This window comes from Geotrypetes seraphini, chromosome 5 (assembly GCF_902459505.1).
Source record: "Geotrypetes seraphini chromosome 5, aGeoSer1.1, whole genome shotgun sequence".
NCBI lineage: Eukaryota > Metazoa > Chordata > Amphibia > Gymnophiona > Dermophiidae > Geotrypetes > Geotrypetes seraphini.
The window spans coordinates 15,660,168-15,676,744 of NC_047088.1; the positions used below are offsets into that span (position 1 = coordinate 15,660,168).

Genomic DNA, 16,577 nt, shown 5'->3' on the forward strand with positions numbered 1-16,577 from the left:
GTCAAAGTCCCTCCTCGAGGGCCACAATCCAGTCAGGTTTTCAGGATTTCCCCAATGAATATGCATGAGATCTATTTGCATGCACTGCTTTCATTGTATGCTAATAGATCTCATGCATATTCATTGGGGAAATCCTGAAAACCCGACTGGATTGCAGCCCTCGAGGAAGGACTTTGACACCCCTGGCTTAGAGGGATCATAGCTTGCAGGTAGTAATACTGTGACCCTTCCCCAAGTGCTGATCAAGTTTGACTCATCCTAAAACACCTGATTTATGCTACAAATAAAGCACCCCATGTATTGCCCACTCGCTGCTGAGCTGCCATTTGCCTCAACTAGCAAGAACCAAGAACCATCCAGTCTAGGTTCACAGTAAATTTGATGCACGCAAGGCACAAGCCACAAGCCTTGCCTCTATTCTACACATTGCTAGCTGGCAAAAAACCCAAAAAAACAGTGTCCATTATTGCTCTTTCACCTGATAATGCAGAACACACCCCCAACAAAACTATTATGGATAAGCAAACATGGGATGCACTGACTGATCGCATTAGCAATGGCATACACTCTGGCTCATCGACCCCTGGCTTTCTGGGTTCCAGCTGCTGCAGGGCCAGCAAACTTGGCAAGTAACAGCTGTGGCAGCAAAGACCGGTTCCTCCTCTCAACATTCTTTGGATTCCTGTCCTGCTTTGCATGCAGTGTACACAGCTGCTCGACTAGAAATGTACAGCTGTGCATATGTACTTTAAACTGAGCCAACATGCAAAGTGTAGAGGCAGACAGATGCATAATAAATAGCTGCTCTCACTAGTAACGTGCCTCAAAACAGTTTTTAAAAAACTAGCACAAAAAAATTCCCAACACCAAAAACTGTTGGCCAGCACCAATGTTTTCAATCCTTGCAATAACTGACATTTACAATGTTTGCATCAACATTATGGGAGTAAAGACTAAACCAGTTTCTAAGGGCAGCAAGAGGGGGAAAAAATCCTACAACCATAAAACAAAACTTGAAAGATGCAAATATTACATTTTATTTCTGGGTAGTTTTAACAACAAACCAAAAAAAAGCTAAAAAAAAACCTAAAAAATAACAAAATAAAAAAAAGATTCCCCAGTGAGACAGCCTTCTAAAAATAATTCAGATCATTTCCAATACTGGACAGGTCTTGAGCTTCTTCACGCACTTTGAAATTAATTTAAGCAGTGACTTTCCACAAACTGACTGTAGTATTCTGTTTTAATAAATTGTAACGGTGGGATCTCAGGTTACAGAAGTTCCAATTCCCTGAGGATAAAACATGAATCAAAAAAATAAGGCATTGTGGCATAACATTCCCTTCAGAGTCAAGGATTCTCACCACCTCATTTATCGATTTTTCATTTTAGGAAATTCATTAGCCTTACAAGGATTAAAGCAACAATGAGGGAAAGAGAGACTGTTACTAACCCTCATGGGCTTTGTTGTTCCTATTGTGCATATTAAATCTAAAAAGTCAAAAGGGCTAAGTCACTAAGCCCACCGATCGTGTTTGTGATCGTTTAGCGACCCAATTTTTCCCCGACCCGATTCACTAACCTTGCGGCCGATCAACATCCGATCCTATCCAATCTGCGCATGCAAATGAGGGGAAACGGCATGCAAAGTAGGAAGGACGTGATTCACTAAACAAAATCGGAAACACCGACTGGGCTGGCCGATCCAAAAAGAAGCGACTGCTGGGGACCAGTTGCTCACGTCCTTTCCGACTGTCCTGCCAGCCCTGCAAGAAACCTGCTCTCTGCCTCTCCAAACTGGTTCTCTGCCGCCCCGAAATAGAACCTGCTCTCTGCCTCCCCTGCTATCTGCTGCCCTTCCCTGAAGTACGAGCCCGTGGTTTTAACGCGGGGCTGCACTATGGCGCGTTCTGTTCCAGAACACGCTGCAGTGCAGCCCTGCTTTAAACCCATGGGTTAAAACCACGGGCTCAGGAGTAAAAAGTAAAAAAAAAAAAAAAAAAGTTATACCACAGGGAGCAAGCACATGTGCAGACCATCTACAGGCAAAGACAATGGTCTGAGCATGTGTCAGGATCTGTCTGGTGGGGTGGGCCTCCGATCACGTACATCTGCATAAAGGCTGTTGGTGAATGTGTCGGATCGGATAGGATTGGATTGATTCAGGTTAGTGAATCTAGCCCAAAGTAAACACACCAAGAGCTTCATTTCTCATAGAAGCACCAAGTTGTGGCATCACCTGACTATTTTTGCTGTTTTGCTTAAATTTGTTGGCTGGACAGTATCAAACCCCTGAGGAAGGCTACTTACTAATTACCATATTTTTCGCTCCATAAGACACTTTTTCCCCCAAAAAAAGTGGGTAGAAATGTCTGTGTGTCTTATGGAACGAATATTGCATCACAGACCATGAGGTGCAGTGTTTTCCTTAGTGTCTTTTAGCCGGCATTCCACGTGGCTAATTTAGGTGAGCACCCGGCTGTCTGCTAGGGAAACTTATACCTTTATTTGCCTTTTTTAATCCTGGTGGTCCAGCGGTGTATCAAAAGGAGTGAACTTTTTGCGCTCCTGCCCCATGCTGAGCCCCTCCCTCGCTGGATGGCTGCCTCAGATCTCATGAGAACTGACGAAAGCCATTTAGGGAGCTGCGCGGGCACAGGCTGGAGCGTGAAAAGCTCGCTCCTGCCTTTTGCGCCGCAGGCTGTGAGATCTGAGGTAGCCATCCAGCGAGGGAGAGGCTCAGCGCGGGGCAGGAGCACAGGACGCTTGCTCCTGCCAATTCACCATTGGACCACCAGGATTTTAAAAGGTGGAAAAAGGTACCGGGGAGAGGGGTAAAAAATTGTTAGTCAGCCGGGACGGAACCCTCCTGTCCTGGCCTACCACAAGACCACCAGAGGGGGGACAGGGTACAGAAATCTAGACGAGTGCTTGAAAAGCTCGCTCCTGCCTTTTGCGCCGCAGGCTGTGAGATCTGAGGTAGCCATCCAGCGAGGGAGAGGCTCAGCGCGGGGCAGGAGCACAGGACGCTTGCTCCTGCCAATACACCATTGGACCACCAGGATTTTAAAAGGTGGAAAAAGGTACCGGGGAGAGGGGTAAAAAATTGTTAGTCAGCCGGGACGGAACCCTCCTGTCCTGGCCTACCACAAGACCACCAGAGCGGGGACAGGGGACAGAAATCTAGACGAGTGCTTGAACCTTAAAGTCTCTCCTCATTTGCTAATGACAGTGATGATGGTTCTTGAAATATTATTCTGCTATATTTTATTAAATATTAGTACACCATTTGGTTCAGAATATTTTTTTTCTTGTTTTCCTCCTCTAAACCTAGGTGCGTCTTATAGTGCAAAAAATACAGTAGTCGAAACACAGGCCGTATAAAGTCCTTTCATCATAGTGTACCACAGGTATAGACTTTTGCAGTATGAGCCTTCAACTTCACCGTTTGTCATAGCTTTTTGCTGTTTTGTAATAAACTTGGTTGACTCAATCCATCCATTGGTCATACTGAGAGCTGCATCATTGACACTCACGCCCAAGAATCTCTCTCTCATTCTCAGTCTGGTTACAGACTTATAGCAGCACTAACTACTGCTTCCCTTTGTCTGGATTTAACACACAAAAGTATATCAACCATCTCACTATTACTACATCTCTAATATTTCATGACCACTAGACACATTGCACTAGAAAAAAAGATTAGGCTCTTATCTCAGTAATCTTCTTTCTTATAGATGTGGGAGAGTGTGGAACAGTGGTTAAAGCTACAGCCTCAGCACCTCGTTGTGGGTTCAAACCCACACTGCTCCTTGTGACTCTGGGCAAGTCACTTAATTTCCCCCCCCCTTGCCCCAGGTACATTAGATAGATTGTGAGCCATTCAAGACAGACAGGAAAAAAACGTTTTAAGTACCTGAATAAATTAACGTAAACCATTCTGAGCTCTCCTGGGAGAACAGTATAGAAAATTGAATAAATAAATAGTGAGAAAAGTTCTGTCTGGTAACCAGAGCTGGTATTGTGATGTCATAATGCCTCATTCCACCAATAAGAGCCAACCTCGTCAGTGATGTCACAATGGCTCGATTGTCCTACACTTGCCTCACTTTTACTATATTTTGATGTCTAGATTGGCGCAGTGGTTAAAGCTACAGCCTCAGCACCCTGAGGTTGTGGGTTCCTTGTGACCCTGGGCAAGTCATTTAACCCTTCCATTGCCCCAGGTACATTAGACAGATTGTGTACCCACCAGGACAAACAGGGAAAAATGCTTAAGTACCTGGATAAATTAATGTAAACCATTCTGAGCTCCCCTGGAAAAACAGTATAGAAAATTGAAAAAATAAAATAAAAATAAATTTCTATAGTGTTACTAGAAGCAGCACTGTACATACACACAGAAAAGATAGTCCATGCATCACAAAGCTTACAATCTCGACAAGGCAAGCAGGATACACAGGATTAGGACATTTCATTTATTGTACAAAATGAAACACAGGTATAAACAGAAGAAAGAGCTAAAGATTTAAAAGCAGCCTCAAAAAACAGATGGGCTTTTAGCCTGGATTTCACTAAGATGCACCGACCCAGGTGCAGCAAACAGAGTAGACAGTGAAAAAAGGACATAGGTAAAAGTGACTTACTCAAACAAAGCTCCTGAGGAGAGATATAGCAGACTGAAAACCCACCTTTTTGATATAGTCTTCAATCCTTAAACCTACTCCTCTGCCCTCCAACCCAGCTAGCTGATTAACCATTCCCTTTAACTGTATCCATAGCATCCTGTTTGTCTGTCTTGTCTGTTTAGATTATAAGCTCTTTGGAGCAGGGACTGTCTTCTTTGTGACTCTGTACAGCGCTGTGTACGTCTGGTAGCGTTATAGAAATAATTCATAGTAGTAGTGTGAAGTTTCTTTGGGAAGCAGAGTAGAGGTCTGCACGGGAACGGGGATCACAGGAATCCCCCCCCCCCTAACCCACGGGACTCCCACGGGGACCCCCCTCTAGCCAACGGGACTCCCACGGGGATGGAAGGCTTTGGAAGCAGGGTTCGTCCATAAAATATAATGGACACGTCAGCCTTACCTGAACAGATAACAAAAAAAGGGTTCCACCAAAGAGATTCCACAAGGAAAACAGCTGCACAAACACAAAAGAAACTGTGGAATTTATGATCCTGTCAGAAGTAATTGCTGCTTTTTATGGGGATGGGCGGGGATGGAGGTAATTCCTTGTAGGGACGGAGAGGATCCTGGCGGGGACGGGTGGGGACGGAGAGGATCCTGGCGGGGACGGAGAGGATCCTGGCAGGGACAGGGATGGGTGGGATTTCTGTCCCTGCGCAACTCTCTAAAGCAGAGCAGAGATTGTGATGTCATAAAGCCTCATTCCACCAATAAGAGCCAACCTCATCAGTGATGTCACAATGGCTTGATTGCCCTGTACTCCCCTCTGCCCTCCAGATTAACCGGTCCCCTTAACTGTATCCATGACATCCTGTTTGTCCGTCTTGGCTGTTTAGATTGTAAGCTCTTTGGAACAGAGACAGTTTTCTTCTTCTTTGTGACTCTGTGCAGCGCTGCGTGTGTCTGGTAGCGCTATAGAAATAATTAATAGTAGTAGTCATATAAGAGGGGAAAGGTAAAGAGAAGCTGCAAAATAAATGCACTTGTAGGTCTTAGGCTACCCTTACATTTTTTACCCTTTTTCCTATCACATTTGTAGTTCTACCCTCTCTCCTTTTTTGCCCTGTGACTGTCTTGTCTTTCAGTATGGTCTGTGTTCTTACCCTAACTTTTTAATATAAATCGCTTAGAAATGTTTATAAGCGTTTTATCAAATTTTAAATAAAACTTGGAAACTTATGCAGAAACAGATAGAGAGCCAATGAAGTGACTTGAGGAGAGGGATTATGTGAGTGGAAGGACAGGGGCAGAAGAAAGCTGTGGAGCAGAATTTTGAACAAACTGAAGGAGAGAGAGCGCAAAAGAGATAAGGTTTAAGTGGGAGAACCGTAAGGAGTGTGTTCAGAAAGGATGAGATTTTTGTGATGTTAGAGGCAAAGAAATGACAGGTTTTGGCAGTCAATGTGCAGAAAGTCAGATGACATTAAGGAAGAGCTGAATGAACCAGGAGGATAACAAAGGGGAGAAGTGGGATTTAGGTGGCCAGATAAGCAGCTTTGTCTTGACCAAGTTAATTTTCAGATGGCAGTGAGACATCTAGGAAGCAATATCAGACAAGAAGGTTGATATTTGGACCTGGATTTCTGATTAAATTTCCAGTATAGAGGGGTACTTATCTGAAAGTTATCCACAAAAACATAGCACTAAACGGTTACATTTAAGCTCTCACTGAGCTCACTAAAAACATCTGTGATCCATTTTTGTGCATAAAGCTCAATCTCCCTCATATCATCTTGTAGAACATTTCAAATGGGACAGACAGCTGAGCATCTGTTAAGATCTCTTGTACTTGTAACATCAAACAATATGGTAAAGTATGGTATGGTATCAAGAAAGCTAATAGGGAGTGAAAAAGCCCTGTCTGTCCAAACCATATTGTATTATTTTAACATACAACTTGACAAACATAACCTCCCTTCCAACAATGTTCCACACTCTCTGCAACCCTCTCCCCCAACCCATGTTCACCTCACTTCTTTACTCAAATCTATCACGCAGCTGGATTCCCAATCATTCATCTCTGTATCACATGGAATTTGAGAGGAAGGTAATAGGAATGGTAAAATGTTTCCAAGTTTATTTAACATCTGATATACCGCATTAACAAAAAGCATCTAATGTAGTTTACATTTCATTAAGCTAATATAGTGTTTGGGGGCATAACAAAGATGGTGGCACGCTCCAGCTGAGCGGCTTGATTGTGAAGGTTGTGCCACATTTTTCTTCATCTCTTTTTCTTCTATTGTTGTTCTACTATGTCACGTACTAAGAGAAAAGGAGTGGTTCGGGCTTTGTCCTCTCCAGCCCAGGCAGACTCAGTGGTGCAGAAAAAAAAAAAAAAATTGATCAGTTCTTTGCCGGGAATACAGCTATCCCACAAACTGTGGGGGTTAGAAGAAGCTCCACGTTGATCTAGCTGGAAGGAGCAGTTAGCTCCCTGGAGCATGATGTCAGCTTAACCCCCCCCCCCCCCCCGATCTATTCACACCTTCATGTCCGGCTTCCTCAGCCGTTCAACCGCAGGAACATCAGTTGAATGGAGAGCAAGCAATTGTGTTCCTAGGAGGGGACGAAGAGCGGTATTCTAGAAGCCGAGAATTAGATAATGAGGGAGCTGAAGAAGAAAAAACATTGGGCTCATCCACGATGGTCACCCTGGAATCTATTTGGAAGGCTTTAAAGGATTTGACTTCTACAGTTAAAAAATCGTCTAATGAGGTAACCTCTTTACTTTTAAAAGTGGATACAATGACTAAAACAATGGAAGAGGTGAAACAAGAGTCCTCTAGCAAGATACAGCAAGTAACTGCTGAAGGTCAGGTCCTCCAGGATTTTAGATCAATGGTGATAAAACACCAGATTCAGATTCATAGAAGGATAGAACAGATGGAGAATTATAATAGAAGGCTAAATCTTCGAGTCTCGAACTTTTACATACAACTTGGCGTATTACCTATTTTTGTTCTATTTAAGAAATACTTAATTGAAGTTTCCCCTGAAATGATACCTCTTTTGAACAAAGTATTATCTGAACATATCAAAGAAAGTGGACAGAGGATAACCTCAGAATATTCTACAGAAGTTGGATTTAAATAACCTTTCAGCAATACTAGAGGACTATCTTGGAAACTATTCGGAGATCTACTTTGATACTTAAATAATTTGATGAGAATCTATTTTCATAATTTAAAGATGCCTTTCTGTGGACATAGGGTGTGGATATACCCAGATGCAACTAAAATAACATAGGAGCTTAGGAAGGTGTTTCTTTCTTATAGACAAGAAGTTCTGAATTTGGGAGCAATTTTGAGGTTATCTTATCCCTGTAAATGCTTTATTAAACTTGGTTGTTTGAAATATATGTTTTATGAACCAGACCAGTTGAAGGCCTTTATAGACTTAAAGAAGATCATTAAGGTATAAGAGAGAACGGATAGAGTTAGATAAGGCTGTATGTGTTAAGGCCTTTTGTTTTTTCTTTATTTTCATCTATTAATAGAACTCCTTCTGATTTTGGGTTTTCACCCCTTACATTTGTGGTCTAAGAAAAATATGCTGAGAAAAACTCCATTGGCTTCCGGTCCATCATAGGATCCAGTTCAAGTGTGCATGTGTGGTTTTCAAATTCCTTTATGGAATATTTGACTCTTTGATTCCCCTTAGTGGGAATTCCTTTAGATTCTACTATTCAAGAATTACAATTCACAAATTAGCATTTCCTTCTCTGAAAGGTATTAAATGCACTGGAAAGCTTAATAAATCTTTTACTTTAAATTGGTGAGAATTTGGAATGGACTTCCAGATTCTCTAAGACTGGTAGATCAATTTCAATTTCGAAAAAGTTTAAAAATCTGGTTGTTTTCACAATACAGTGTCAAAGCAGCTCCTGATTGGTGAGGCCCGACTTTAGTGCAGGAAGAGGTGGTCGGAGCATACCGCGAGCGATTTCCTTCACTCGCTGGCGCTCCAGCTGCCCTCTCCGGCTGCCCTTCCCTATCTCCCCCGCTAAAAACCATATTCGCGGATTTTCAGCATTCGCAGGGGTTCCAGGAACGGAACCCCCGCAAATATCGGGGGAGTACTCTACAAGCTTCTAGTTCTGCTCAAGTCAGAGGCTCCTACTATTCAACTTCCTGACTCTCAACACACCTTGTTTAACACTCTTTTAATAATTGCTCTACGATTAATTCTGCCTAACTGGAAATCTTTTGATTTGTTAAACATTCATTTTTGGTGGCAATCTGTGCTATTGCAACACAAACGTCTCAGCCTCCGAACAATAAATTTGTCCAGAAATGGGCCATTTTTGAGACCTATTTTGCAATCTTTATAACTTTTCTAATTCTTCACTTTTCTGAGTGTCATATGTCTCTCACTATTTCTTCTCCTTTCTCTCTTTGGCCTCTGAGGGATCTATTCTTTTTCTTCTTTTTGGTTTTCTTTAATCTCTTTCCCCTCCTCCCTTCCTTCTTTATCTTTCCCCTCATGATTCGTGCAATATGTTCTTATTGAGTAGTTCACAATAATCTTTTATTGTATTACTATTTTTCATACATTACTACTCCATTTGTATTGGTGTTAGGTTTTATACCTTATTATTTTCTTGTTTGTATTTTGATATAAACTTTTCAATAAAATTTCATGTTAAAAAAAACCCAACACAAATTAGTAAACAAGACTAAGCTTAAAATACAGCCAAGCAGTCATTGTCACTCGCCAAAAATAAAGCAAACCATGTTTAACATTAAATAAAACAAATACTTACCTTTGCACCTGCTAAAAGCCCAAGGGATATAGCTACTCTGGCTCGTAGGTCTGGCCGGTCTTTGGGCCAAACATAAGTAAACATTGCCTTCAGTATTTTCCGGGAGTCTATATCTTTCAACTGAAAGGGAAGAAGTTAAAACAGACAACCATCAGAGCATAAAACCACAAACACCGGGGATCATTTCATAAAAAGGTACCTATGTAGAAGTTGAAAAAAATGCCTTATTTTCTACAAACTTTTATAGAGGGGAAAAAAAGCTCCTGCAATGATCCTTAAAGCACAAATTCTCACAAAATGTACCTGCTTCAAAGGTATAAATGTGTGTCTGTTCTGTTTGTGTCTACACCAGCGGTCTCAAATTCGTGGCCCGGGAACCATATGCGGTTCGCCAGGTACTATTTTGAGGCCATCGGTATGTTTATCATAATCACAAAAGTAAAATAAAACAGTTTATCATATGTCTCTTTAGTTATAAATTATAATATTATTATTAAGACTTAGCCAAAAGGAAAGATTTATAAACTATAAAGAGTTACCTCATGCAAAATTGTCATTTCTTTAATAAGACATTAACTATTTTTTCTGAAGCCATCCAAGTATCTACAAATCCAAAATGTGGCCCTGCAAAGAGTTTGAGATCACTGGTTTACACAAACTTTATAATACATGAATATGTTACAACTCTTCATAGCTAAACTAAATTAAACTAAACTTTGGGTTTATATACCGCACCATCTCCGCAGATGCAGAGCTCGGCACGGTTTACAGGAAATAGGGTGAGAGAGAACTCCAGTGGGGAGTTTAAGAGTAGGTGTAGAAGGGAGGGGTGGAGGGAGAGGCCTAAGAGGGGAGAAGTGTTACAGTTTTGAGAATAGCCAGGTTTTTAGGTGTTTACAGAAAAGTTGGAGGGAGCTTGAGGTTCGGAGCGGGGAAGTAAGGTTATTCCAGATCTCAGTGGTTCTAAAGGGGAGGGATGACCCAAGTTTGCCTGCATGAGAAATACCTTTTGGTCTCAAACTTGCGGCCCGCCAGGTACTATTCTGAGGCTTTCCTGCATCTGTACGCGATTGTGAGGTGGAGTGGAGAGGACAATCACGTATAGACGCAAGAAAGCGCTTGCGTGAGGTTACAGCAGTGAGGCGAGTAATGTTCCAGAACGTAGGTAACCATTGGAGGCAATGCAGCTTGTACATGTGTATGTTATCTTGTGAACTCTTGCGAAATTCGGTACCTCTCCTGGCAGTGACTGCTTGATCTATGATGGCGGTTGAGTCTGGTGCTGAAGGAGGTGAGAGCTAAAGGCGGTTGGAGACACAACCACCGGACACTTAAGGCACAAGTTTTTCAGGCACAAGTCAGATATTGATTCTCCCCTCTACAAAAAAGCCTAGAGGACTACACCAAAATCTCATCTCTTGCAGTTTACATTAGAATCTAAATCACAATTTTGCATGAGGTAAAACTCGTTATAGTTTATAAATCTTTCCTTAATTGCTTCTGATAATTTCAGCTATACACAGCAGAAAGCAGTGCAACATGCAGAAAGTGAAAAACTATCTAAACATCACTTTATGCTTGTTGCACTGAAATTATCAGAAGCAATTAAGGAAAGATTTATAAACTATAACGAGTTTTACCTCATGCAAAATTAAGAACATAAGAATTGCCACTGCTGGGTCAGACCAGTGGTCCATCGTGCCCAGAAGTCTGCTCATGCGGCGGCCCTCTGGTCAAAGACCAGCGCCCCAAGACTAGCCCTACCTGCGTACGTTCTGGTTCAGCAGGAACTTGTCTAACTTGTCTTGAATCCCTGAAGGGTGTTTTCCCCTATGACAGACTCCGGAAGAGCGTTCCAGTTTTCTACCACTCTCTGGATGAAGAAGAACTTCCTTATGTTCGTACGGAATCTATCCCCTTTCAATTTTACAGTGCCCTCTCGTTCTCCCTACCTTGGAGAGGGTGAACAACCTGTCCTTATCTACTAAGTCTATCCCCTTCAGTACCTTGAATGTTTCGATCATGTCCCCTCTCAATCTCCTCTGTTCGAGGGAGAAAAGGCCCAGTTTCTCTAATCTTTTGCTATACGGCAACTCCTCCAGCCCCTTAACCATCTTAGTCGCTTTTCTCTGGACCCTTTTGAGTAGTACCGTGTCCTTCTTCATGTACAGTGACCAGTGCTGGACGTAGTACACCAGGTGAGGGCACACCATAATAATAATAACAATAACTTTATTCTTCTATACCGCCACAATCTTGCGACTTCTAGGCGGTTTACAATCAAGAGTGCTGGACATTCAGCGAAATACAATAAGTAGATATTCAGAGGAAATACAGAGATCAGAGACCTCAGGAGGCAATAGTATAGAAATACAATTTGCTGAGCGAAAACGTAATATGTACATTTTAGTAGGTAATGTCCGACAGGACCTGTTGGGGATAAATAGCAACGTAAAGTTACGATAAGATGAAGATAACAGATTATATTTATAACAGTGCTGTAAGTTCAGGTGGAATAGGGCAGGGGGAGGGAGAGGGAGAGCGGGTCAATTGTTTAGGTATTTCTGGAACAGGTATGTTTTTGGGCGCTTTCTGAATTCCCCGTATGTAGTGGGCGAAAGCAGTTGGTCTAGGTCTTTGCCCCATAGGACTGCCCAGTACAACAGCATGATAACATTCTCAGATCTGTTCGTGATCCCCTTCTTTATCATTCCTAGCATTCTGTTCTTTTCGCCGCCAATGCACATTACACGGACAGCTTCATCGACTTGTCAATCATAACTCCCAAGTCTCTTTCCTGGGAGTTCTCTTCATGTACCATCCCGGACATCCTGAATTCATGCTTGAGATTTTTGTTACCTACATGCATCACTTTACACTTATCCACGTTGTACCTCATCTGCCATGTTAATGCCCATCCCTCGAGCCTGATTATGTCACGTTGCAGATCGTCGCAATCCCCGTGTCTTCACTACTCTGAATAACTTCGTATCGTCCGCAAATTTAATCACCTCACTCGTTGTACCAATGTCCAGATTGTTTATAAAGATGTTGTCATTTCTTTAATAAGACATTAACTATTTTTTATGTGGCCATGGAAGTGAGCCTTGATGATGTACACAGGCAGATAGAAAAACTTAAAACTGACAAATCCCCGGGTCCGGACGGAATCCATCCCAGGGTCCTGAAGGAATTAAAGGAGGAGATAGCGGAACTACTGCAGCAAATTTGCAACCTATCCTTGAAAACAGGCATGATCCCGGAGGATTGGAAGATAGCCAATGTCACGCCCATCTTTAAAAAGGGATCAAGAGGTGACCCGGGAAACTACAGACCAGTGAGTTTGACTTCGGTTCCGGGGAAACTGACGGAAGCACTGATTAAAGAACACATCGATGAACATCTGGAAAGAAACGAACTTTTGAAAACAACCCAACATGGTTTCTGCAGGGGGAGATCGTGCCTAACGAACTTATTGCACTTCTTCGAAGGAATTAACAAACGGATGGACAGAGGAGACCCCATAGACATCATATACCTTGATTTCCAAAAAGCCTTTGACAAGGTGCCTCACGAACGTCTACTCCGGAAACTGAAGAACCATGGAGTGGACGGAGACGTACATAGATGGATCAGAAACTGGTTGGCGGGTAGGAAACAGAGGGTAGGGGTGAAGGGCCACTACTCGGACTGGATGGGGGTCACGAGTGGTGTTCCGCAGGGCTCAGTGCTCGGGCCGCTGCTATTTAATATATTCATAAATGATCTAGAAACAGGCACGAAGTGTGAGATAATAAAATTTGCGGACGATACAAAACTATTTAGTGGAGCTGGGACTAAAGAGGAATGCGAAGAATTGCAAAGGGACTTGAACAAATTGGGGGAATGGGCGGCGAGATGGCAGATGAAGTTCAACGTTGAGAAATGTAAAGTATTGCATGTTGGAAACAGAAACCCGAGGTACAACTATACGATGGGAGGGATATTATTGAATGAGAGCAACCAAGAAAGGGACTTGGGGGTAATGGTGGACATGACAATGAAGCCGACGGCACAGTGCGCAACAGCCGCTAAGAAAGCAAATAGAATGCTAGGCATAATCAAGAAGGGTATTACAACAAGGACAAAAGAAGTTATCCTGCCATTGTATCGGGCGATGGTGCGCCCGCATCTGGAATACTGCGTCCAATATTGGTCTCCGTACCTTAGGAAGGATATGGCGTTACTCGAGAGGGTTCAGAGGAGAGCGACACGCTTGATAAAAGGGATGGAAAACCTCTCATACGCTGAGAGATTGGAGAAACTGGGTCTCTTTTCCCTGGAGAAGAGGAGACTTAGAGGGGATATGATAGAGACTTATAAGATCATGAAGGGCATAGAGAGAGTAGAGAAGGACAGATTCTTCAAACTTTCGAAAAATAAAAGAACAAGAGGACACTTGGAAAAGTTGAAAGGGGACAGATTTAAAACGAATGCTAGGAAGTTCTTCTTTACCCAACGAGTGGTGGACACCTGGAATGCGCTTCCAGAGGGAGTAATAGGGCAGAGTACAGTACAGGGGTTTAAGAAAGGATTGGACAATTTCCTGCTGGAAAAGGGGATAGAGGGGTATAAATAGAGGATTACTGCACAGGTCCTGGACCTGTTGGGCCGCCGCGTGAGCGGACTGCTGGGCATGATGGACCTCAGGTCTGACCCAGCAGAGGCATTGCTTATGTTCTTATGTTATGTTCTTATGAGACCACTGACCTAAAATATGCTTTAGAGAATGCTTAGGCAGAGATCATATAAAAGTACAGCTGATTGCAGGCAGAGATGAGAAGAGTTTGTGGGTAAGGAACAGGAGGGGGAGGAGCTGTGCCTCCTGCATTGATCTTCTAACCAGTCACCAGACATTGTTCCTCCCCATTTTACTGGGCTTCTTTGCACAAATAGCATGCATATAATTTGGGATGTTTTAGATTGCAGGGAGGGGCTCAGCACAGGGCAGGGGCGCAGAAAGCTTGCTCCTGCCTAGTACACTGCTGGACCACCAGGGATTCAAAAAGGTACACGGGGGAGGCGGGTAACAAAATGGTCAGAGACAGCTGGGACAGGAGACAGGAGGAATCCCTCCTGTGCCGGCATACCACTGGACCACCAGATCATACTCAGGTCCAGCGGAGGCCTGCAACAAGTGCAGGAGGGGGTGGGTGGGCACTGACCTGAATATAAGACGAGACCTTCATTTTTGGGCTATTTTTTTAGCCCAAAAATCTCATCTTATATTCAAGTATATACAGTACGGTATATTGTATGTTTTGCTTATTAGCAATGCTGTTCTCTTCCAGAAGACTGTATACATTACAATAGGTACCTAGATTTGATTAGTACAATAATATTTTGTTGTTTTGAAGAGGATGTATTTACATCCTTTTCCTATGCCTGGAATGCTAGCTCTATGTATAAACTATGCCTGCTCACTTTTAAATCTTTGATATTTAAAACCCCAGCTTTTATCTATAGAGTTTTAATCCCATATACCTCATCTAGACTTTTGCGTTCAAACGACCAACATTTATTGGTCATTCCCTCTCTTAAAATTATCAATACGCAGCGGCAGTCTATTTTTTCTGTAACAGCTCCCCAATCTTGGAATGCCCTTCCAATTTATTTAAGAGAGGAAAAGAATCTTGAAAAATTTAAGAGCAAATTAAAGAGTCTTCTTTTTAAAGATGCATTCAACGATTAATTGAATTGCTTATGGCTCTGATTTTAACCTGATTTTTGACTTTTGTTATTCCCTTCCCCATTGTTCTTGACCCTAATTGTACTACCTTATAATCAAATTGTAATTCATTCCCAAGTTTCCTTATGTTTCTACTTGTATGTGTAATTTAATTTAATATTATGTTTTAGTCGTTTAGGTACCTGTCAGTTAAGTTTGTCTTCCTTTACTCTGTAATTTTTATTAATTTGTACATCGCTTAGAATTCGGATTAAGCGATTAATCAAATGTGATAATAAACTTGAAACTCTATAGGGAAAGGAAAAACCAATGTTGATATTAAAAAAATATATTGCACATGCTACAACCTAGACTGTAATGTAGTGTGTGTACACCACTCTTGCACTTATTTCACAACTGCTGAATGAGGACATGACACCCTAGTTCTGTCAGAGTAAGAAAGAGGTCACCCCTGTCAGGCTATTCTGAAATGTACACTGCTTCAGTACAGAGTACAGGGAAGCTATAGCCCCCCCCCCCGAAAAGTGTTCTAGTAATCTAAATGACTTAATTATGCGTAAAATGCCACCACTTCACTTAACAGAATGGACTCTGATGATGTGTAATCATGCATTAGGAGTCCATTAAATTGCAGAGAACGAGACTATAGTTACTGGGAAAACATGAGTCTTTAAAGAAATTTTCCCCTCATACTTTAAAAGGGCCTCACTTAAGAGATAAAAGGGGTAGTATTTTCTGAACACAGCTAAGAAATTGTAAAGCAGGGCAAGTTTGTGAATGAAATTTTCACAGCTTATTGCAGGGGTGTCAAACTCAAATCACATAAGGGGCCGAAATCTAAGACAGGCTAAGTCATGGGCCGGTTTTTTAATTAAGATACTTACCCCCTCCTTTGCTGACGCACAGCATGGGCCCCAGCGCCGGTGGCGGCTCCGAAACCCACACTGCGCACCAGCAAAGGAGGGGGGTTAGTCTTAGTAGACGTATAGGGATACAACCTCTCCAACCCCATGCCGTCTATAAAATAAATAAAAAAGACTTTTCCTCTCTTTTAGGTCCTAGTTCATGCTTGCTGTCTAACACCAGCTCTGACAGGATATACATTTCAAATCTGACATATTGTAATCATAAAATAGAAAATAAAATGATTTTTTCTACCTTTTGTTGTCTGGTCATTTTGCTTTTGGTCCCAGTTTTTCTTTCTGATTGTGTTTATCTTCTAATTCTCTTTCCAGTGTCTGCTGTCCATTTTTTTCTCCTCTTCTCTCTTACTCTAGTCTAGTCCCTGTCTCCAACAAATTTATTTTTCCCTTTCAACTTTTTCCTTTTCTGCCTCTGTCTACTCAAATCTCACCCTTCTCCTTTTTTAATTTTCAGCTACCTATCAATTTTCCTT

General features: G+C 42.2%; 1 protein-coding gene across 2 annotated transcripts in view; it reads right to left on the minus strand.

The window, feature by feature from the left end:
• ABCB7 (ATP binding cassette subfamily B member 7) overlaps nucleotides 1–16,577 on the minus strand; it is a 177,075-nt gene that overhangs the window by 112,958 nt on the left and 47,540 nt on the right. For both annotated transcript variants that reach the window (XM_033945786.1, XM_033945784.1), the window contains exon 4: nucleotides 9,454–9,573. In XM_033945786.1, coding sequence (XP_033801677.1) covers nucleotides 9,454–9,573 — 120 coding nt within the window. The remainder of the gene's footprint in view (nucleotides 1–9,453; nucleotides 9,574–16,577) is intronic.